The sequence below is a fragment of the Coloeus monedula genome, assembly GCF_965178545.1.
Source record: "Coloeus monedula genome assembly, chromosome: 6".
NCBI classification, from domain to species: Eukaryota; Metazoa; Chordata; class Aves; order Passeriformes; family Corvidae; genus Coloeus; species Coloeus monedula.
Window position 1 is genome coordinate 42,869,775 of NC_138786.1, and position 25,414 is coordinate 42,895,188.

At 40.7% G+C, this 25,414-nt stretch overlaps 1 protein-coding gene across 3 annotated transcripts in view; it reads right to left on the reverse strand.

Moving 5' to 3' along the window:
• Nucleotides 1-23,995, reverse strand: part of SPTLC2 (serine palmitoyltransferase long chain base subunit 2) — a 79,284-nt gene extending 55,289 nt beyond the window's left edge. For all 3 annotated transcript variants that reach the window (XR_014226463.1, XM_082282935.1, XM_082282934.1), the window contains exons 1-5: nt 23,869-23,995; nt 12,573-12,767; nt 5,141-5,295; nt 3,966-4,114; nt 3,519-3,643 (exon numbers count right to left, since the gene is read on the reverse strand). Coding sequence is in view for 2 of the 3 variants with exons in the window: in XM_082282935.1 (XP_082139061.1) it covers nt 3,519-3,643; nt 3,966-4,114; nt 5,141-5,295; nt 12,573-12,767; nt 23,869-23,961 (717 nt within the window). In the remaining variant the exon portion in view is untranslated. The remainder of the gene's footprint in view (nt 1-3,518; nt 3,644-3,965; nt 4,115-5,140; nt 5,296-12,572; nt 12,768-23,868) is intronic.
• Nucleotides 23,996-25,414: the final 1,419 nt, after the last annotated feature.

Here is a 25,414-nt window from a genome sequence, read left to right on the forward strand (position 1 = left end):
CTACAAACATTCACATTACACAGTTCATAGACTTTGGCATATGCAGTATGAAAATTTCCAACTAGTGTTTGCTCTTTGGAACTACTATATCAGACCATGTATACATCAGAGGGCATTACTGTTAAACACCACTGTATCAAAAAACATGAATATAATAATCCAGTACTACTATCCTTCTTGGAATGGTAGAAAGCTGATGATAGATTTAAAAAAAAAAAAAAACAAAAAAAAACAAGAGGAAGAAGAGATTAATAGTCTAGAAAAAGCTTTTCCATAAAAACAAGGACGAGCATTTGATGGAGAAAGTAGACCTAACAAATTGATCAGCAGCAGCAGCCTCTTTTCACCCCCTGCTAACAGGACATTCATTTAGAAACAAATTAATTTGAAACTGAAGAAGAAGTAAAGAGTCTAATACTGTCTGCCTGTAGAGAGAGGGCCATGGATCACATAAGCCACTGGTACAGCAATCCCTGATGATCATATGTAAAACTGGGTGCTGCTACTACAATAAGACTTCACTAGCATTTATGAGCTAATTTACATTTGAGAAAGCATCCAGGACAAGACTAACAGTAACTGGAGGTAACACTACTTGGGCTCTAGAAAAACATTTTAGTGAAGATCAGGCTTACCACCACATCCTACAAGGCCTATTGAAGTGAATGTCACATTTTACCACAGAGTGCTATGGACATAAATCGCGTAATTCAGTCCTGAGCACTTAATTTCACAACCCACCTATGTATGGAAATTAATTTACTTTCTTACAACCAAAAAAATATCCTTCAAGCATCATTGTTCTAACTCAACTGTCTAGTCTCTCAATCCAGAGCTATGATAAAAAGTTCCGTGCTAAAGGCAGTACAGAATGGTGTTATTAACTAACTACACTAACGACACTTCCTGACTACATTATGCTAACTACATTAATGGCACTTACTCCAAAACAGGCAAGTTTGAGAGTCTAGCTTAGCCTCGAATGGTCTAACAACTTCTAAGTAACCCTCAAATTTCCCATTATCTGTGGTCTAGACTCAGCATACTTGGCAGTGACTGTACCAGGCACATGACAACTTGGCTGTAAACAGAGGGTGTCTACTGATGAAAACTACCAGGTGCAGAAAGACCTGGTTTTAGTGATGCTTTAACAGTGCTGAAATACAACTTTCAGTCTACACCAACTATACCTATTAACAGCAGCCTCTACTAAGCAGATGCTGAAAACAAGGCACAGTGAATAAAGATCAACTAAGTAATGATGAAGCTTTTGAATTCCTTTTGCTGACTAATGCTGATCAAATTATGGCGTAGAGATGGATCTAGGATAGTCAAACTGTATTTGTTGCTATTAAAAGAGGATTCAGTAGGAACATAAACTAAGTGCTTCAGGATTCCACAGAGCAGAAAAAGAACAGGTGGTCCAGTATATGTGAGCAACTACACTCAGTAGCTTGTTTTTAGCTAATTAAATAGTAATAGAGGAATCCAGATATCATTAACGTCAAACATATCTTGTGTTCCAGGCAGCTTTGCAGTTGAAAACGTTAAGTAGGACATGCAGAAAGACAAACAGTATTAAAAAAAAAATTAGCCCAAGAGTTTAATCAAGCATGGGAATCTCTGAGCTTTGCATGGGAATCTCTGAGCTTTACTGAGGACTACCAAAGCATTGCCAAACAGGTTGTGCACACACAATTAATCGTGTACTGGGTGGTGCCAGAATTCAGGATTTATGTGTCCTTATTTGCAGACAATGAAGAAATCAAATGTGCAGTGAGAAGCAACTTCAGGCAGCCAAAAAAAAAAAAAACATTTAGTGAACATTCTGAGCTGCAAAATGGTTCATCTGACAAGAACTTTTCTTCACTAGAGTGTGTTTTCTGTTTGGAGTATCCACCTGAGTATAAGGACACTTGTATTGTTATAAGGCAGAAGCTTCTTACTACTTTATTTCAAGCGTACAAAAAACTAAGTATCCTCATGACTAACCCAACACAGACTGCTGTACCCATTTATGACAAGAGTTGGCTTAGTAAATGTACAAGGGAGCTGTATAAAAATAGGTATGTTACGTGCCTTGAAATTTACTGTTCAGATTTTCTCAATGGTTGTAAAACCTGTTGAAGTTCAAAGGTGAAAACTCAGGATCTGAGTAAGGTGTCTCGAGGGTATTCTCATAAGGCATTGAAGATATACAGAAGATATGCTCCACATAGAAAAAAAGATTGAGTAAGTTTGCAGGAATGAGTAATTTGTACTGACAACAACCAGCAATCTACTTAAATGTATCTGACAGTGTGTACTAAAACTGAAAGGTCTCACAGAAATCACTAATCATTTTTCTGTTGAACATAAAACTGGAGAGAAGTGGAAAGACAAAGAGCCAAAAAATGCAGGTAAAAGATATGTCAGAAGTAACACAAGTGCTCAGATTCATAGCACTGCAGAAGTATTTGACTCCAGAAAGACTAGATTTGAAGCACATCAGACTCAAAAATGTTGGGTTTTTTTTTATTGTGCAAAGCATTTCATATTTCAAATTTAACAGACCAAAAGAAAAGGCACATTATTTAGACAGTGCTACTTCCTTGTTACAAAAAAAAAAAAAAAATAGCATGCAGGAAGACAGTGCAGCTAATCAGACAGAATCACCAGGAAGAAAAGTTGCCAGGAAGAATGAGACAGCAAATTTATAATCTGTAGATACTGCAAGAGGAAGATTTACAAAGTAGTATCAGGAAGTGAAAAAATAAATAAATTAAATAAAAGGAAAATAATTCACTACACAGGGACAAAGAATTTCAATAGACTAGTAGTATTAGGGTGACAGTGAATAATTAAAAAAAAACCACCTGTTCCAGTCCTTGCATTATTTTACTCTATGGAGGAGCTAAGAGTACATATATTTTGCCTTAGAAGATGCAAACAAAAATTTCACTATTATTTCATTTTCCAATAACTAAAAAAACATAGCTGGAGATACTGGACACTCAGACTAATTGTCTACTGTTTTATGAGGCACACAGTAAACATCATGAGTCTTTACTTATTTGACCTTATTTCCCTCAAACAACTTTGGTACTTCTTCAAAGGGAGGATTTTTTAGCTGTCACTCAAAGGTAATAAATTCTCCATGTGCCAATATGCAATTCAGCTTATCGGTGTATCTGACACAGTCAGTTCTTAGTGTCTCAAAAACACCAAAGTACCTCCAGCCAATCAGCCTGTTAATCAGCCACCATTTCACACACCAAGGAATAGCCTGAGAAAGCAAGACTTAACATGCTAGGCTTTTTGCCAGAGAGAAAGTTCTGGGCTGCTACTGGTCCCATGGATGCTGTTTCCAGAAGAAATTTTTGCAATGCTTAGAGATGCACACTGTGACCTACAGCTTCCATAGAGAATATCTGCAGGGGTTGCCACTGAGGAAACACAAAAGCAAACAAGTAGCTTTTAGAAAATTCAACCACTAGAATCTTTGTTAGGTGAGCTTTGGTCCATGACTTAATCCATACCTTGCCAACTAAAGCAGGAATGTTCATAGAGTTGGTTGCAAATCCCATTCCATATGCCATTGCAGATTCCACACCTAGGAACCTGGCAACTAGCTTTTCCAGCTCCTCATGCTTGTCCAAGTTTCCTGCACATAAAACAAATGGGAAATGCAGAGTAAGCAGAAGCTTTCACTATTGCTAAATTCTACAAAAAGAATTTCCACCAACCAAGCTACGCTTTATTTAAAGGCCCCTAACGGAACACTGAAAAAACCCCATATATGAAAACATAAGAGAACTGCTGTGCAATGTAAATCCAGGGAGTCAATTTGTCCTCACTGAAGTAAAAGTTTCTTTATTGGTTAGACTAAAGTTCAATGCTGGAACGATTAATGGTTCAAAGACCTGCAATCAGATACAGACTTTGAAATACACATTCAGGGAACATACTATCATCCTCCAACTTACCCATCTCCTGCCTAGTGCTGCACACCCCAGCTCCATACTGGGACAGGACTTTAGCAGCTGCTTCTTGGCAAGCCCCAGCCTTCTGTGCAAATCCAAGGTAGTTGTAGGAACCCATATTTATAATGTCTTTTATCACTCTCCCTGTGTACCTGTGTTTTAAAAACAGCATAAGTTAGGATACTCAAAATTTAAAAACTTATTTACACCAGAAGATTATTATTTCACTTTCCTAGACTATGCACTGAAATGTTAAAACTCAGCAGAACCAAACATTATTTCAGTACTGCCTCTCATTATCAAACTGCAACAATCACTGAAAAAGATTCTTTCCCTATCTTACAATCTCAAATTAATTCCCAGGAGAGTTTACATTTAAAGGTGAATTTGCTATCACATATAAAATTGCTTGAGGCTTCTCAAAGCATCTGTTGCTCTGACATGTTTCCCCCTCCATCCCAGAAGCATACAAGTTCTTTTTAAATTACAAAATAACACCTCTCTATCAATTAACTTGGCAGCCCCTCAAGCGGGATATCCTCTAACCACAGAAAGGAAACACATCTGGCACTTCGGTGCTAACAGTACGTGACAAGGAGAATAAGGTAGAAGTTTAGCAGAAAAAAATCTGTTTTAATTCTTTTGCCCTTGAAAGCCAAGAAGAGACATAACTAGTTTCACCAAGTACTGTGCTGCAAACCTCTTCACGTCAAACTGGTGATATGTCATTTCCAATTTGTAAAATTCCTTTCATTGTATTTCCGATTTTGTTTCTACAGACTACTTCAGTTCTGACTCAAAGCAATCATGTTAGAGTCAGTTCAGGCAGCAGCATTTACTTCAAGTGGAAGAACTTCTTCTAAATGAACAGAGACACTAGCAGCAGTGCAATCCAAAGGATCTACCCCAGGTTCTTATCATACACAAAGGTATAAATTTTATTGCAGGTGTATGCCCAGGAGATCATAGTACAGCAAAGTAGCCAAAAGATTATATACAAATCATCGCCTCGGTGGCTAAATGCATTTCAAAAGAGCAAAATTCATTGATTCAAGCTGCTAGAAAGCTCAAACTAAACATAATTCACTGCTCCTTTAACCTCACAGCCTGCAACTTGCTTTTAGAGACCCTGTATTTCAAGGCAGGTCTTGCAAGTGTTTTCTTCAGTTTTGACTCACGTGAATGTCCAGTTATAGTCATGGGAAACTCTCTCCATCATGTCCACTTTGGCCCCTGGCACACTGCAGATCGGACGGTTCCAGCTGTCCCGAATGCGCATGTAGAGGTTTCTGTTGTAGAAATTTTCAAAGTCCTGGTACAATGGGACAAAGTCCTGAAACACATCAAAGGCACTCAAAGTAAAAAGAAAGTATATACAATAGCAAAATTAGAGTAAGAAGAATAATTCTTTTCTGTCATTCTGGTATAATGAAAAAACTCAAGAAAACACATAACATAAAATAACCCCCTTCATTAAATCCTTGGGCATATAATCTTTGCAGGAGAGGTATAGTCAGCCTTCAGAATTAAGCAGAGCAAGGGAACATGCAATGGCTTTTTGGCACCAAACAGCATACACTGCTCTACTGAATACACAAAGACTTTTAAAACTAAGGTGCTCTACCACATTTTATTCTGTGCACAAGGAATGCATTTAATATAGCAATACTAGCATTATTTTACACATTACCATTAGAACTTTTCACAACTTTTTGTTCTGAATAGAAACTAATAAGCTACATTATGGCACTGCTCTTCTGCACAGCTTATCAACACTGAAGTCCCATGTGATTTTTATGAATGAGCATTTCCTGAATTTTAGCTTCCCTTCCAATGTTTTCCAGGAAAAGTAAGTGACTGCCTTGAATGGATAACACAAGAATGTCAAACTAACTGCAGCAGCAAGAACATCTGATCACTCAAGAATATTTTTTTTCTTACTCCAAAGTCACAAGATTTCCTTTTTACTAATTAATTAAAGAAAGTTTGACATTTAGTAATGATAAGAATGCATAATTCATTTGCTTCTGTTGGGTGGAAAAAAAAAGCGCCTTTTTAATCTACAGAGGAAAAAGTCGAATTTATTACAAAGGTATGAGCCAGCAGAACATTTCTTCCTGTTTTGCACAAGAAAAATGCAAACATTGTGAATTTTATTTTTGGTGACAGTATGAGAAAGGCAGAGTATCTATCTCACCAAGTACTACAGCGTCAGACATTTGCACCACTGAAGCAAAACTGGGAGCATTTATGGCAGATTTTTAATAAAAACACAAACGGGCACTGACAAGCTCTTACTTACAATGTTTGCCTGCAGGAGGAGTACTTTTTTCATTACCTTCATATTGTAATGATTTAACAACTTTGTCCTTGCAGTTTGGAGTAAAGGAACATTTAGGTCCGTACCTTTGCACCCTCCTGCCAGCAGCTGCACAGGAAAGACCAAGCCCAAAAGTGCCAACTTCTAAGCCTAAGCACCTAAACCCATTTCTGATTTGCCTGTGCCAAAAAGGCACAAAGATATTAATTTTCATCATTTCAACTATGGAAAAACAACCCAAATTTAGCTAGCAATCACTCTTCCAGAGAATCACAAGCATGTCCTTTCTCAAAGACAGACAGTGGAATAAAATTTCTATGCGCTAACATGCACAGAAGGGCAATTATTTCTTCCATGTTCCTGTCCCAATTCATGACACAAAATCAAAATAATTATCCACAATTGTTTCAAACCCTCTGCTATGTTATTTGTAGAGGGGTGGAGGAAGTGAGATCAAAAAGAAACCCTGGCACATTAGAAGATCAATACTTGAGAGACTTGTTAAATCTAATTATAATCTACTGAGATGCTTCTAAGTATTTTCCACTCCTCTCAACCATCTATGCACAAGAGTTCAGCTTTGCAATAGTTATCCAAGCACACCAACTATGTGACCCAAGAAACAATTGATATTTTAGCCAAGGTTCTTGGCTAGGAAGGGAAGCTGGAAATGAGTCATTATACCAACCCAAGCAGGTATGCCTGCATTGATACAACCCAATCCCACTCCAGATTACTCATCAGATGAGTTTTCTTTTGAAACCCAAGCTGACAAAGCCGAAACAGTAACAAGCTCAACTGGTGAGATAAGGACAATCACCCACAACAGGTTGGCACCACCAGTATACGTAACAAAAGCATTATCTTACAAGCCAGCATTAGAACTAAGTTTAAAGGGATTTAACTGTGAAGTAGAGAAGTTCTCTGAACCTAATGGATTATGATAAAGAAAAAATGTGTCTTAAAAGTCAAGAATTCAAGGAATAAATTATGGGTAAGGGAATTAAGGTTTAATATGGGACACTAGCTTTAGTTTTTTGGGGTACCAAGTTGTAGAATTATAGTAAAGGACTTTAAGTTGAGGTATCAGCATACTGTGAACTCCTTTGTTATCTATAAATGTACCCCTCCCTCCAACAAACCATCCTCAGATAGGTCTCATGAGAAAGTTCCTTGGAACAGACAGGCAGGAAGTACTTTGGCATAATGCAAAACTGGATTGTCTATTTCCTCAGTAATCCTAACCCCACTGAGGGGTTCTCAGGACCCATGCATCTGAGAACGTGTAAAGAGAAAGCGTAAGGATATTGTGCCTTTATAAACTGATACTGACTTTTGGAGTTTGAGAGCCCTCTTTTGGAGCTGGCATACAGGAGCAGATGGTCTGCTGGTTGGTTTGGGGGCTGGTTTATTTATCTCCTCCATGCTTCTGCAGTCTGGCATTCCAGATAAGAAGTAGAGAAGATAGTACAACAAAAAGCCCACTTGAATTCCTCATGCTAATTTAATGTTTTCAATCTTTGAACCAAAAAAATAAACACCTGGGAGGAAGGGATGGATGAAATCTATCAATCCATACTTTTCACCCAGAGGGTAATTCACCCAGAGGGCACTGGAAGAGACTCCTAAGGCAAAGTGGTCACAGCACCAAGCCAGACAGAGATCAAGAAGTTTGGAGAATGCCCTCAGGCACATGGTGTGACTCTTTGGGATGCCCTGTGCAGGCCTAAGAGCTGGACTTCAACGTCCTTGTGGGTGCCTTCCAACTCAGTATATTCCATGATTTCAAATTTTTGACACATGCAGCCACAGTGCTCTGCTGCAAAAGTGTCCTAGAGCTGGAAGCAACCACTATCACCTTTAAATGGCCTTCAGAGCTTGTTGTTTTTCCATCACATTCTCATCTTATTTCAGATCCAACACTCCTTCTAGCTGTAAGAGTCCCTACGAATATCAGTCTGAGATGAAACAGTTTCATTCAAGGAAAAATATTCTAGGAGTTGATTCTTTGAGCAATCTTCTGAATAAGCAGAGTCAAACAACTACAAAAGTTACACTGGTTCCAAAAGAGAGAGCAAAAGCAGCAAGTTCTTTCATTTATGGAGCTAAAAAAATCCTAAACAGCTTTATTCCTGTCAATTTAAGCATTGAACACATCCCGTATTAGTGAGGGGATGCCTGATGAAGACACGAAGTACTAGTGGTCTCCCAGAAGCCCGAAAAGCATAACAATTTCAGTGAAAAGCACAGCCAATCAAGGGAAGAATAAAATTCTCCCTTGGGCACAACACCTTAACATAGGTGATTAAGGAATCCATTATTTCATCATACTGTAAATTAATACTACAAGTGAAGGTCATAACAAGAGCTTTGTAGCCTTTAGCTCAGGGCAAAGGGACATGCAAATGCAGTGATTATGCTACTTTTAGAGCCAAGTTTTCACAGCATTGCACCTAAGCTAACAAATGGTGCCATAAGCACCAGCAGGGCTTATCTGCAATTCGCATAATGTGCTCCCTGGTAATACATAACTGACTCTGAACAGAAATCAAGCAGACAATTGCAACAAATTTCAGGCTTCTGAAAGGAAGCAGAAAGACCAGTTTCATCTCATTGTTACATGAGTCAAGAAAAAGTGGAGCAATAACTGTGGGTAGCCTTTGTACCATCAGGAGGCCTCTGATGAGCTACACAGATGTTAAGATGACACTGAACAAAAGACTCCAGTTTACTGCCCCTGAAATATTCCTACAGCTGGACTCCTGTGAACATGTGTTTGAAAACCCCAGATGCTAGAAACACGTTCTAACTGGGCAAACTACAGAGTATGAAGCAGTATATTAGAGAGTTACCAGCCCCATTTGCACAGTCACTCCCATATACAAAACATGTAAGGTAATCAACAGGCAAATTAGACTGGAGGAAAGGTAAAAGTGATTTTCATCCTGCCTAGAAAATCCTATAAGCATTTTGCAGATTTAACTACATTGTATGACCAGACAGCACATTAAATTGGGTACGCATAAATTGATTCCAGAGTAATTGAGAATTTTTCATCTTGCCGTTTACCCATGCCTAAAACAGACCGGTAAATGCTTCCGAGAGGATGTGCTACACAACAGTGGTTTCCAGGAAAAGCTTAGCTGGATGTATTTGAAACAAAGCCAAAACCCATGAAACTATTTCCTGGAAATCAGTACTAGCAATGTCTGTCCCTTTTCACCCTTTTGTGTTTCAACCTGAGTGAATATTAGGTTTTCCTGGAATCATTTCTATCAATTCATGGCTCTAATAAATTCCAAGGAATTTACCTGCCATCAGAGACAGCTGTAATTCAAACCTGTTCAAAATCATGCTCTACTCTTTAAATTTAGTCACTTGCAGTTTTCTAGTTATGATGCAGAATAAGATTATACTATTAAGTGACAATTTAAGGAAGGATTTTCTCTACTGAAATAAACTGCCCTCCCTAACACAGAAAAAACTGAGTCTTTTTCTTGAGTTTGTTTTTAATACTACATTTTGGACCCAAGTTTATGTTATGAGTTAAACGTAACCACCTTCAGAAACACACCTCAGAAAATCCACATACTTCAACTCCGTGCTTTTCAGAACAGGTTCATTCAGCCCTTTACAAAATACTTTCTCACACTACGTAATTTTGTAATTTTTCACCTAAGCAATTATGAACTATTTCAAAAAGGTAAGGCTAATCCTTTTGCTTGATATTTAAGAAAATCATAATAACCTAGTTGGCTCTTCAGAATTTCAATAATAAAAAAGTTACTTTCCACACAGAAGTCACAAATCTACCAGAAAGTACCCCAGTGTAATCACAGGGCTCCTCTGATTTGATGTATTAGTAATAATAAAAAAGGTGAGTTTTGAGCCTTTTCTGCACACTGGTATCTGCACTCCCTTACCAAAAGATGATTGGGCTGTCATCCAGCAGAGATTCAAATATTTGAGAAAATAATTTCAAAACAAGTTATTGAGCACACACCTCCACCTCCTGCACCAAAATAACCCCTGGCTCCCACATTAGACATGCTGCAATGTGCTCTCACCAATTCATTTGCCAGCAAACAAAGCTTAAAGCAGCAAAGGGTGAGGATAAGTACTGTATGTTCTAGACCTCACATGATCACTTTTCTATTTGTCTGATATCAGAAACAGCTATTATAACCTAAGTGCTAGAAACATGATTTGGGGAAGTACACTAAGCTGAGATTTCTCCAACACCAAAGCTTCTTTAAACAGGATTTCCTATTTTTCATTCTTACACAATATTCACTGGCACTTTGTATTAGCTCCATCTGCAGACATCCTATGTACAAACAAAACCAGAATACATGCATCTCTTCATGGAAGCCATAACCAACACAGAAACTGAAAGAGTTTCAATTCATCTGTCCCGAAGGCATACTTATTAAGCAAATGTCTTTCAGGGTAAGAGGTAAGATGCAATGCTGAGCTAATTTATAAAAAAATTCAAGGCTACATTTCTTTTAGGACTAGGATAATCTGTTGCTAACCACCTCTGTGCTTCAAGGTCCTCTATGGCAATCTTTACTGAGAGCCTAAAATCAATAATGTGTTACTGAATTAGACCTACTGCCCCCTTTCTGTACACTCACTCATGTAAGAGCCATGACTGCTCCCACAGAAAAGGACTGCTGTAAGCAGTTCTTACACACTGAAAACAGGACAAGCGTTTCACAACTGTGCAACAGAGATGTAACAACTACAGGATAGAGTAACTGCACCAACACTTCAGTTATTCCTTTAGAATTCTCAACACCATGAATACCCATCAATATTTAAACTTTTATTCTAATGTCTTAGTAGATTTCTGCAACTGTTTTGACTGCTCTCCACTGTACTTTATACACAGAAAAATGTAAGGGTGTCATGTTCTCAAGTGTCATAAACCAAAGTAGCTCAAAAGACATTAATGAACACATCAAGTTTCAAGTTGAGATTTAACCAGCATTCTTTAATTAGATATTTTAACTATTAAGAGGGATCCAAGATTTTTACTTTCATATTCCACAAGTCAGTTTTGGCAATAGCATAAATTTAAACTCCTGTACTTTAAACCAATATGAAACGCCTTTTACTCATTAAACTCCTGTAAGAATGTTTGTTTTGGAATTTAGTGCCCTACTGTGACTCTGCTTAATTCTACCTCACAATGTTCACAGAAGGAAGTTACCATGAGGTAATTTTAGGCACTGATCCTTAGCTAATCTACTGCAAAAAAACCAGGCACTGTACTCCAGTGCTGTTTCCCTTGATTATTTGTTTGACTTACTGAGATGTCCCTTCTGCGTCCTCCTATTTTCTGCTAGCCAACTGCTTTTGTGGCTGCAGAGAGAACCAGAAACCAGCAACTGGAAAAGGACCTCCCTTAACATTTTATAAGCCAGATTGGCTTCCCAAAGCAGTTGAGAAAAACAGAACCCAAATCAGCAAGAATAAGTAAGACCTTTGGAGAAAGCTCACTGACAGTCACACTCTTTAGAAGAGGGCTCACATTAAGAGTTAGCAAGAAAATAGCTTGTGAACTTCAAGTTTCAATGGTAGCTTTCCTAACAACAATTAGCTCCTGTGGGGAATAAAGATCTCTGAAAATAATTTACAAGTACTGAAAATCAGAATTATCCATTCCAGGCTAACTGCTGAGGCAGGCAAGACCTTTCACCTGGTAACAGAAGCTTTTGTGAATAGGTCTTAACATGAATTAATTCTTTCTAATCACTATCAGTGAGCCAGAAGTCAGTACCTAAAATTACCAGCTAACCTGCGTGTGTTCTGGACTCCAAATGAATTTAAAGTCATATAGCTTGTGCTCTGGAGCTAACCCACAAGCTTCTCTTTGCAACTGCTTCAGGTAAAAAGAATTAATAACATTTCTAAATCAAAACTCAGCCTCCAGATCAGCATCAGAAAGCCTCCCAAACTCAAACCAGAGCCTTTCTTTAGGTACTGATGCTGGCACATGCAGTCTCTCTTCCCCAAACCCTTGTTTCTGCAGCTGGGGGATCCTTCAGTAGGTTGATATAACTGTCAATGCAACTTTGCAGTGAGACAGATGAGGAAACTACTCTGAGGAAAAATAACTCAAAAGAAACATTATTTTTTTAACGACACAGCAGTATTTGTATAGTATTTAGGGCATCCAGAAGACAAGGAAAACAGCAGAAAACTTTGAACACCACTTCTCCCCAAAGAAATACTCAAGCCTCAGCCACATCATTTCCCCCTGAACATTATTTCCCAGTGGTTACCTTCTGTTCTTCTCTTTCTGTCGCATTTTGACACTTCTCAATCTTCCACTGCCGCATGAAATCTCGCAGATATCCAAAGAGAGTGAGAACACCATAGCCTACATAGGTCAGCACAGCAACCAGCATTGGTGTTTCTTCAAAAGCTTCATTGAAAGGCCTTTTGTATAATCCTCCATTGTGCACAATATGATTTATCTATAGTGAAAATTTAAAGAAAGGCAGTTGAGGTATTAATTGAAGAAAAGACAGATAGACATTTCAGAGTAGTCCCCAGCCCTCTGGTCAGTTATAGGCTCTGCATCCCCCCGCCACTCAGCACAAAGTGCTTCCAGCTAAGTTCAGCCATTACTGATAAATACTGCCAGCCTCCACACAGAAGTTGCCATATTGCTGATATAACCAAAGTCACAGTTACCAATCTAGGGCAGTTTAATCGAACATCTCACTAAAATTATTTAGCTTGCAAAGTTACATACAGAGCATTGCTTACATCTGGGCAAACCAAAATGAAAAAAGTGCCTTCACCAAGAGGACACAAATAACAGAATAGTGATGTTTCCTAGGATTACTACAGAGAAAAAAAATAGAAAGTAATAGTTTTATTGATCTAAACAATATATTCTCAGACTTGGAAGCCTATATTAGTGTAACAAAACAATCATAATCCATGTGTCTCTGTCACTGTTAGCCTAAAGATGCTGACATAAACACTGTACTCATCCATGAGGCGGACACGACACCACAGACAAAAAAGTCATTGTATATAGAGTCTCAACACAGCATATATGTCAGCACCAGAACAAAGCAAAGCTTTCTGCATAAAATCCATGCTAAAAGTCATCTTGCTACTTACATATCATCTGAAGGTAAGGTATTTGCTAGCTGCCAAATACATACAGCAAGTCTATCTCAAGTACAGTTACTGGAATATGCAATATTTGTGACTATTACAGAAAAGTTTCACAGCTACAAGCCAAGTGCTCACACAACATTAACACTGGGAAAAAAATAATGGTTTTAACTAGACTACTTTTTCAAATATTTACATTAAAGATCAGATCTCCTAAGTCAATGAATGAAAACACAGAAACCTAGCCATTAGACACAAATTGCTGTCTGCATTGCTAAAAGTTATAGACTGGCTGCACTATAATAGAATGGCTACATATGAAAGAACACTCTCCAAGATATAAATCCCCTTTGTGTAGCATCAAATTTATATAAAAATAAGAAACATATTTCTTAAAATATACTAATCAAAGAAACCTCAACACCTAGGAAAGAAACTGAACCTAGACACGTCAAAAAAAGACAATGGCAAATAATTCCTGAGGGGTGTGAGCCAACAGACACAATAAAACCAATTATTCACCTATGTCACTCAGATTATCATATGAGAAAGTAAGGTAGAATTGTACAAACCTCTACAACAGCTGATGAATCAATAAAGGCACACATACTTGCTGGCCTTACCAGACACTGCATTATTTGGAAAGTGATACCTGCTCATCTCAGGTGCTGGAGCAAGTCTGTATTTCAAGTCTGTCATTGATAACGTGAAAGCAATTTTTCAGAAGCAAGGGTCTGCTGTTGGAGATACAATTATGCTGCAGCTATGCCGTCACCGAATATAAGCCACAACAGCACCTTCCCTCCTGACAGTCATTTCTACCTCTTCCCTTCTGCTGACACAGTTCTAAGCAGAGCAAAGCTTTGATTTGGCCAGCATAGTCGAGGGGACTTTAGAATAGGTGTAAGTGTGGAAACAAAACAGCAAAGACACAGTAGGAACTTCCTTTTTAGTAGCAGCACTTAAAGCCAGATGCAGGTAACTAACTTGCAGTGCTTTGAGGCCAGGTTTAATACTGAAGTACTATTTTAAAAACATACTGCATACAGTGGTGGCTTGAGTTAGAAAATTGCTACGGCTTTGGAACAAGCGTACGTACACTTGCTTACCACATTGCAGCTCAAGTGCTGGCAATTTAAGGCTTTAATGCAGGCCAAAGGTTCATACACTGTTTTCTTCATGAACGATGCCAGCCAAAGAAATTGCCCCAGCCCCTCTCACTCCCACTTTGAGCCATCCGCACCAGTCTCCAGCTTGCACAACTAAAGCAACTAAATCTGATTATCAGCACAGTATCCCTTCAACACTGAACCTATCCATGTTGAAAATATAATCATTTGCAGAAGGTTATTCATTAGACTGTAATAGCCTTTACAGTTCTGCTCCACAAAGTCATTCGATAGAGCTCAGCAAACAAGAGCCAGCAGCTTTTGGAGAGAGAGGAGGGGCAGCAGCACCATGACAATCACCGAATCAGTGAGCCAATTGAAAAGGAAAGGAAAAACCGTGAAAGCAAAGGAAAAACCGTGAAAGCTGCCTCTTCCCTATTACTCTCAGGATTGCTTAACTGTATCACTATGGCTCCAGTACCCAAATCTATAGAATTTTATTGCATCCACATACAAGAAAGACCACGCACCAAAGCTCTAACCACCAGAGTTTACAGCTTGATGAATTACAAGTTGAAGTTTTGCATCCCCACATTGTCAGATCAGGCTGTGAATAGCAGCTATTCAAGAGCACGCACACTACATACCTGCCACCTGGGCCTGTCTACTAGCAGCTGATTTCTGGATAAGCAGACAGAAAACTGGTAATGACTACTTTGCAAAGTACCTAGGACTGAATAACTAGAGATCACATCAAAGCTTCCAATGCCTTTCCCAGGTAACTGGAAGTTCAGCCCGAAGAGATGAAAGGCTACATCCTAAAATAAAGGATCTGAGGTTACCAAATACCAGAAAGTAGTTAGAAAAGAAACAACTAAGAGACCCAAATCTATATGCAAATTTAATCAGAATAAAACCATACCAAATTATTCCAGGTCTTTGGAGGTGCCTGGGCTTGTAACACTAAAACTGAACAAGTTATTCCATATGGTTGAACCCCACATTTCACTAAGAAAGGCTGTTTTAGGAATACCTGTGTTGATTCAACCCATACTCCAATCAATTTCACCTCTCAGTGTTCTTCCACCAATGTGCTTATACATGGTTATATTCACTGTCAGCTACCACATCAGCTGAGAAGCTTGTGTTATCCTAGCTGAATCAAAAAATTAAAGACTGAATGCAATTCCACAAACTCTTCATGAAGCATATGACCATAAAAAAACCTCTAGAGCTGACTACAGAAGAGACATTTGTAGTCACATTAAATACAAGCCTATTTGTTTTTCTAAGAATGCCTTATAAATCCACACATTAGCCTTCAAATGAAGGCTTACATGCTGCAAGCTCCAAAGCTGCTGCAAAAGAGCAGCAATTTTAGGTCCAGAGACCAAGAAAGGAGGTGGCTACAGTTCAGTGCTTCATTTCCTTTTCATGGGAGGAGAAAAAAGGCGTGGAAGATTAAGATTTTTATGATTTCAACAAGCCTTATGATCATAAAGTGAGCCATGACCTTTGAAGTAGAATATACGGCATATCCAAGTACAAAGAAAAGTCAGAGTTCACTTAAACACGTGGTTCAAAAAAGCACATGTATGCTCACCTACATCTCTCTTTCCTGTACCGTGCAGAGTATATGTACGCAGAAGAGCACCACCACATTAAAGAACTCAACTGCAGGAGAATCAGAGAGCACAGCTCAGCTGGTTACAGGAGGCAGCAAAGAATCAGCCACAGGTAACGCCTGTATTGGGCCAAACTCTTGGGGAAACAAATCACATTAAACAGTATTGTAGCAGTTACTCAGCAGCAGCAGCAGCATCACACAGCTACTGCTAGAAAGGATGCCACTGGTCTAAGCAGAACACATCAGAGTCTGATGATAATCACAGAACGTACTGAGTAGGACCCACAAGGATCATCAAGTCCAATTCCCACCCCTGCACAGCACAACCCCAAGAGTCACACCATGTATTTGAGGGAGTTGTCCAAGAGCTTCTTGAGCTCTGTCAGGCTTGGTGCTGTGAACACTTCCCTGGGGAGCCTGTTCCAGAGCCCAACCACCCTCTGGGTGAAGAACCTTTTTCTAATATCCAATCTAAATCTGCCCCAGAACAGCTTCAAGCCATTCCCTCAGGTCCTGTCACTGGTCACCAGATTGAAGAGATCAGTGCCTGCTCCTCCTCTCCCCTCATGAGGATGTTGTAACTGCAATGAGGTGTGCCCTCAGCCTCCTCTCCCCCAGGCTGAGCAGACCAAGGGACCTCAGTCACTCTTCATAAAACTTCCCTTCTAGATCCTTTCACCATCTTTGTAGCCCTCCTTTGGATGGTCTCTGTATCCTTTGTGAGTGAGAAGACAAAAGCCATGCACAAACATGGGAACATCGGCAGATGCTCCCATAGACAACACACAGGATTTACCACAGGGCTCTGGGTACACACCTTGCATGGCAGGCATGTATTTTAGGGACAGAAGATGCTACAAGTGCTACTGCACACAGTACAAGTTAAGTACACTGTAACTGCTTATTGCTGCTACCCCAGGAAAGGCCCAGCACTCTGTATTAAAGAGGCCGTTTCATTTCATACTGACAGGAAGAACAAATTAAGATGAACCTGGCAGACTTCATGTAAACACCTTAAAAAGATTATTTACGCTGGAACACAACTTTGCTAAATTCTTATTAAAATTTAGTAGCTTCTCATTGCCACATACCACACATACTGCAGAAATTTTACTAACAGGTTTGCGGCTCTATTTTTAGAAACACAGTGTGAAAGACCGCATCCATGAGTGCGCCTCTGTATGCAAAAGTGGTCACGTTTATTACAAAGGATTGAAGAAATCAGCACTACAGAAACCACAGCAGTGAGAATTCCATGATGGCAGCTGCTCTAAGCTGTTATGTATTCTGTGGTAATTTTACTGTCACCTTGCACTGCTTTGCTTAGACTTCAAATCTCAGACTGTTGCATGGGTAAAAAGACCCAGTATTTACCACGAAAATTAGAATTAAACTGGTTTGAATCACATTTTAAGCTTTTAAAAAACCCTCACAGGTGATAAACTTGTTTTATAAAACAGACTTTAAGAGTATATTCCTCATTAAAGATTTGTTCTTCTTGACAGGTATTATCAAATATTTTTACTTGCAACTAGTTACTCACAACAAATTTGACAGCCCTTGTTTAAGATGCACTTACCGTATCTACAAAAATAGTGTAAATCTTCAAAATGTTTAAAAGTTGTTTGGTTCTCCCCACCCCCATTAGCAAGCAAAGGATGCAATTAAACTTGGGGTTTTTTGCTTGCTACATATAGGTGACAATTTCAATCCTCCTGAGAATATACTTTTTTTTCTGACAGTTTACCTCAAATTTAAAACCTTAAACCTTACATGTAACTTTATCTATTATGTTCAGTAGATTTTAGGCATACAGAATTTTGACAGAGAATTTCCTAACTGCATGCTTAATTACTAAATATGATTTACAATAAAGATTTCCAAAGACAGCACAGGTCTGCAGTGCTTCCCTAACAAGTCAATCTCCAGGCTCTCAGATACCTCTGAAAGCATTTCCAGACATATTTTAGAATCTGCTCTCATTTTTTTAGACATTAAACCCCATTACTTCCTAAACTTTCCAACTCCTGCTTTCTCAACTGTAAGTATTCTTCAAAACTATACTTTTGAATTAAAAACAGTTCTTTTTCTAGGATTCATTTCTTAATGATGGCAAAACAAAAAACTGGAAACCTCATTGAAGATGGGCCAATGTTTTATGTTCCATCTAGAGAAACTGAAGTCAATAGATAATTCAGATAAAGCTTTTGTCCTCCCAACAAACTGAAAACATGAAATATAGAAAAACGTTGGTTATGTTGTACAATTAAAACAGAAAAATACAACATGACATATCACTTAAGTAGATATCGTAAAAAAAAATTAACTTGTATACATTTATAACAATTTCTTAGAGCATTTAAGGTTTATCACCAGCTAAATTTGAAATGGCAGTACAAATATAGTCTATATATTTTAACACTTCACCCAAACTAATTTCTCAGTAGCACATACTCCAATCTAAGAGAAGCCCATCACATCAGCAGCTACCATGAGCATTTGTTTTCATACCAGCACAGACACACAAATTCTCAACAAGTACAACACTGGCACTACACCTACTAATATAACATGATGGCCTCAAATAATTGTTTAGCCAGGGAAAATGTTGAGCACCTATTCCTTCCACAAAGGCTCACAGTCTTTTATAACTGAATTTGGTATTAGAAAAAGATCATTGTGCACAGGTACACTTTTTCAAAAATAAGTTTTGTCAATTAACACATCCGAACAAGGTTGCAGTCTCTTCTAGATCAGACAACCTTCTTCTCACTTGAGTTTTACGTTACTAACACAATAAATACAGTCAATCATAAAACCAAGCAAGAGTTGGAAAGTAGTAACTTCTTTCCTGAGGTCTGATATAAGCCTCAGAGTACCTGCTACAAGCCCTAAGGCACACATTTTTACAGGGGTTCAGGGATTAAATGCTAACATCTAAACCTGGACAAACTCTCCAGCAATCCTGTAACCATGGAATAACCAAGGCTGGAAGGGACGTCCAGTGGTCACCATGTCCAAGCCCCAAGTCAAAGCAGGGCTAATTACAACAGGTTGCCAAGGGCCACATCCAACAGTCTTGAACTCCTCCATGGATGGAGATTCCACAACCTCTCTGGGCAACTTCTTCCAGTATCTTACCACCCTCATGGGAAAAATTATTTTCCTTATGTGCAATCAGAATTTCCCATTCTTCCAAATTACATGTGCTGCCTTCCATACTATTGCCACACGCTTCCAAGAGCCTGGCCTCATTTTCTCTATATCCTGCAGCCAGCTAGTTAAGCTTCTCTCTCCTAAGGTTGAGCAAACCCAGCTGTCACAGCCTCTTCATTTCCTGGGGACCCTCCACTGGATTCACAGATTGATGTGGTTATGTCAACATCTTTCTGGGAAACTCAAAACTGGACACCATTTGCAAGATGCAGTCTCCCAAATGCTGACAAAGGGGGAACAACCACTTCATGAAGAAGTTAATGAGATTTAGATTCTCAGGATCATTTTTTTTCCATCTGAATTTTAAATTTGCACACAGATGTGAAAAAACCTCACAATTCTGTACTCCAATTCTTTTCTATACCAGTGGCTAGGGTAGTTATTTAGAATATTTATCTTATCCTAAGTTTCATCTGAAACAAGATTCATGTCACTGCTACCACTAAATCACTTGTAGCAAGAAAAACTTGCAGTATCTGCTGCAGTCATCTTAAGTGTGCTCTCCGAAAGAAGTTACACTAACCCGAATTCCAGCAAAAGCATCTAAAAACCAAGAGGAAGCTATTGTTCCCCTGCATCCTGAAGCATCCCACAAGATGAACACACAAGCAGTTTGACTGCTCTATTTAAGAAGAGCAAGCACAAATCACAGGTCTACACAAGCTGTTTTCTGCATGTACACACCAAGGCTTCCAGGAAAGAAATACCTATGCTGGCTATTTTAATAGTTGTTAGAATTCAGGACTTGTGACAGTTTTAAAGGAATGCAAATCCCACAGTACTCCCACTCTTCTCAACCAAACTATTCCTTGTCTTCCTGAGGAAATAGTACAAGACCTTGTTTACAAAGGCATGCACATGCAATAAGCTATCTGGAAGTTGCTATAAGCTGGTGTTTGAAAACCTTCAAGAAACACCAGGGAAATTAAAACTTGTTTATATAATTCCAGCTCCCATCTAACTGACTTGGAGATACTGCACACAACAGAAATTAAGAACTTGATATCTAAAACCTATATTCCAATTTTATTGTTTTTAGTTTGAGACTATTCCTTCTTTAACTTTTCTAGAAGCATAATAGAACCATTCTAATGTGAGAAGCTCAATTAAGGAGTTTAAAAAAAAAATCACATTACTAAGAATTTGTTCACAATAATAGGTAGATTCCAATAAATTATCTTGGAAAATAAGGGCATCTTCTCCCATTAAAGATGTCCCAATCTTCCTATTCTAAGCAAGAAAAATCTTTTTAGATGCAGCACTGGAAAACCATTAGTCATTTGCAAAACACTCCAATGGAGAAATACATTCCAGTTTAAAATTGCATTGCAGAAAGAAAAAGCAATTTCCCCACACTCGTTATTCCCACAAGTGTCTTGATAGCTCCTAAACACCATTTTTCTATTGAACTCAACACTCTCCCCAAAAGAGCAGAAGGGCATAAAAAGCACAATCATGCACAACTTGAAGAGGTAACTTCACATCTCTTTTACTAAGATTTGCTCTCTTTCTCCTATCTATGTTCAATTCCTCACATCATGACAATACCCTTTGAGATGTCAGGCTTTATCTTACATAGTGCAGTATTACACCAGAGCTCTATATCAATTTTAAGTCCATCCATAAATTACCATTCTTTCTAACAATGAACTCTCTCAACTGCACACAGTCAGAAAACAGTCACTTTTCTCTAACATTCCACAATTTTTAATTGCTATATGGTTCTTCAACCTCTTTTAATTAAGGTGTTCATAATGAGATTGAAATTCAGTGAATGCAACAATCTCTAAACATATTAACTTCAAGCAGGACCCAAGTAATTTGAAAACAAGACATCTCAGGAAAGCCAAGAGCTGTTATTTATCTTAGTACTTCAGCAGAATGTTTTTTAATATGCTGGAACCTTAACTTCAAATGGTCACTTTTCTAGTCATTGATGCTATTCCATTAATCTCCAAGGTAGCCAAAGTCAGTTATTGCACAGTTTTAGTAGACAGCAAGGTTCCCTCTCCTCTTATCAAAAAAAGGTTTAGCAGTTCAGAAGGAGACAAATACAATCTCTTTGAAAATTAAAGCGAACAATTTCACCCTCTTCTGCTCATGCTGGAGTAACAGTAAAGAACCCATTCTATGTCAAATACCACTCCCAGTGAAGGGAGTATCATAAGGAAACCTTTGAATCTAAGCTCTAGGTTTTCTAGGATAAAACCCCCCAAAAGAAGATAAACAAAAAAATCAAAATTTTAAAACCCCAAAACTTACACAGGTAACCTGAGCAGAAATGTCCTAGGTAGAAGAGGACTCCTTTTTTTTCACACTGTTAAAAATGGGTGAAGTTTTCCTGCACTATCAAGCCCTACTGGAGGGCATGGTAATGCCCTGTCTCTAAGCTCTCCCCTCAGAAGCTCTGTGGTTTTCCAGATAAATTGACAATGACTGGAACATTTCTTTAAACCAATGGTTTTCCTTGCCTCTCCTGTTCCCATCATTTTAGCTAGATCTCTTTCTGCCTCTTATTTCTCACACAAACCCTGTAAAACGCTTTTTTAAAAAAGTTCTTCTCCTCATCCTTATTTTCTGTTTTGTTTTTTTTTTTTTCTATTAAGTAACAATTGCATTCTTTTGTGTAAGCTGCCTCCTTTTTGGTACTTACTTACAGTTGCAGATTCTCAAGTGCTGTATGTGGTATGTACCTGGTATATACCTACGCAGACAAATATATTCAACACAAAGTAAGCATTCACATGTTTCCCTTCTTCTGCATAAAAACCCAAAACCGAAAAGGCGACAGACCAATCAAGTAGCCAAATCTGTGATACATCAGCAAACACATCTTCTGGCAGCTTACCACCACTGATGCTATCTGAGAAAGCTAGACATGATTAGTTCCCCTGAACAGTTGCTTCTTCCACTCCAGTTCTAACATTCAGATCCTCACTTCAAATTTAGCCCACATAAAATTACGGAGAAAAGGATGTAATACTCCTAATTATAAACCTCTGACCAGCAAGCAGCTGCCAGAAAGATATCAAACTTTCCTACATTCTTCTTCTACCCTCTAACAATGCCCCTATGCTTTGGCTTTTTGGTAAAATTTCTCATTACCACTTCTCCAGTGAACCCTCACTCGCTTTAGAAATAGTTATCTCAAATCCCTCAGGTCTCCAAAACATATCTGAGCATAGTATCACAAGCAAGCTACTAAGTGAATAGAACATCTCATACACCAGCAAGGCTTTTAAGCTTCCTCAGTTTGACATCTATGGTTTTTCCAATTCACACACTGCATCACCCATGTTTTCCAGAAACCCAGCTGAACAAAATCCTTGAGGAAGTGCTTCCCTACGGCACTTTCTGTTCTCCTGAAGTAGAATATAACTGTATTCAGACCTTCTTCTTTAGAAAGCACAGGGTGGGAAAAAACTCTCACAGAAGAACACTCACCATCACCATGCTTTATCTTATTACAAAGATTTATGTGTAAGGTTTTATAGCCAGCAGTGCTTGGTGCTTGCAAGGCAAGACTACCAATGCCATGGCTCCCCAAACCAGTACAAGCTGACACTGCTGCCAAACGAAGGTTGTCATGGTTTAGCAAACCAAACCACTACAAAGGTATTGTACCTCCTTCCATTTGTTCACTCCCAGTACTGTGCTATACCTCCCAAGGGCCAGGGCAAGACTGTGAGCATCCATTCAGTTAAAGAAATACAGTAACCATCCTAAGTTAATGATAACTCAAGGAAAAAAAAAGCTTTGTTTTACCCTGCATCAGTTCTCAATCTAGTTCACACAGTGAACAAGTGCACAAGCCTACACTGAGAAAATAGAAAGGACAGCAGAGGACTGAAAAGCAGAAGCAACATGAGACATGATGACAGAGGAAGGCTCTTCTCAAACAGCTTGAGGCGTTCAAGGAAACACAACTTACTGACTTCTGCTGAAAGTGACTTCATGAGAACCATTAAGTTCCTTACACTATAACACAAAATTTGAGTGTTTTGCAGAGCAACAACTGGAGTCTGCAAGCACAAATACACACTTGCATCACAGGGTGTTAATACAGCCGGATGGGAAGTGCTGCATCAACCTCCAACTCTGCTCTACATGGAAGTCCCTGCTCAACGCTACTTGCACCCACAGCCCAGTGCATCGCACCTACAACAACAAATCAGCGGCGAAGAACTGCTAAAACCTTTTCTTCTAAAGCACAGACCTAGTGCGGTATAGCGAGGTTTAAGTTCAAAGCTCTGCCACCACCAAAAGCCTTGCAGTAAAGTTACAGCCGTGACTCCAGGGTCAGTCGTTTCACATGCCGCCACCAGTGCGGTAAGCGAGTAGCCCCCGGGCGTAGCCCTTTCTCCCCAGGCGAGGGCCGGCGACACAAACCACCTGGGTTCTGCCGACATCCCTCACAGCCACACCTCGGTGCCTTCCGGGGCCCCGCCGCCGCGCCCCCCGCCCGCCCCGGCGCCCCCCCTCCCCCGCGCACACCTGGGTGCCTGGCGGGCCGCGGACGAAGCCGTTGCGGAGCGCGCCGTGGGCGCCGCCGCAGCCGTTGGCGCGGGGCCGCTCGGGCCGCTCCATCGCGCCGGCCCCGCCGCGCCCGCTCCGCCGCCCCCGCCCGGCCGCGCCGCACCGGAAGCGCGGCCCGCGCTCCCCCAATCGCCGGCGCGGGCGTCACGCGGGGGGACGGGCCCCGCCTGGACGCGCCGGCGCGCGTGCGAGGCGGGCGGACAGGGCCCAATGAGAGCCCGCGCGGCACCCGGGTGGGAGGGGAGCGCGGCGAAGGGAGCGGCTCGCCCAATCGCAAAGCGGAACGCTCGCGGGGAGGCGGAGCCAGAGCGTGAGCATTGTCCAATCACTTGGCAGAAATGGAACCGGGAACGGAGGGAAGGGAAATAGCTAGCCAATCACAGCTCGAGGCCGAGGAAGAGGCGCGAGTGAGCCGCGGCGTCCGTCCAATGGCGGAGGGAGGGGTGGGGCGGGGCGGAGGCGGCAGCCAATGGGCGGGGGCGGGAGCGGGGGCGGGAGCGGGAGCGGGGGCGGGCGGGGGGCGCGTGGCGCCGGTGGCGGCGGCGGTGCCGGGAGTGGCGACAGGGCCGGGGCCGCGGCCGCGTGAAGCTGCCTCGCCCTTCTCGTCCCGCTCCGGGAGGGACCCGGAGCGCCCGTGAGCGCGTTTCCGCACGCGGTGGGGAGGGGCCCAGAGCGGCGCGGGTTGGTGCTGCTGCCGTCACCATCCACGCCGGGAAACCGGCAGCCCTGCCTGGGGCACGCCGGTGGCTAGAGCAGGGAGAAGGCCGGGGCGGGGTGAGGCAGCGGGGAGCCCTTCGCTGCTTCGTGTTGAGGGAGCTGATGAAGCGGTTCCTCCGGCACCCGGAGGGCTGTCCCGAGACGCCTCGGGCTGTGTCCTGATGAGATCATCCGTCGGAGCCGACGGAGAGCCCCGGGTGAGAGCTCCGGAAAGGAGATCAGACGTAGTTACTCTAATGCCCTTGCCAGCACTCGGGAGATGTATCCCGGCCGGAGTCCGCGAGGTCATCGAAGGCCCTTGCAGAGAACCCTGCAGACAAGCCTCGGGCAGAGCTTAACCCAACAGGATGTACACTTGGGCGGAAGACTGGTGTGAGCCTGGCCGCCCTGCTGGACTGTATCGCCCCCGACAGCTGGAGCTGGCTGGCTGTTCGCTCTGCCCACGGCTCTGTTTAAAAACCATATTAGCTTTATGTATAAACGTGTTTCCTGACAGGGTTTGGAAAGATGTACTTCTTTTAAAGACCAGGTAAATTAAATTCCTTATTTAGTTCGGGGACAGGTGTTACCAACCTCAGTACAGTTTGGGTTACCAAACGTCATGCAGACAAGGCCAGAAGGAAAACACAAAGCGTCTGTATTTGTGCGCTATTAAACACCTGTATGCATCCTGGTGAGGGAGTGGGGAGCTGCAGGAGTGTTAATTGGCAGAAAGAAAACAGCCTGACATGTTTAACCACACACTGAAGAGATGGAAGAGTGTGACCTTTGATATCTCTGGTGTAAT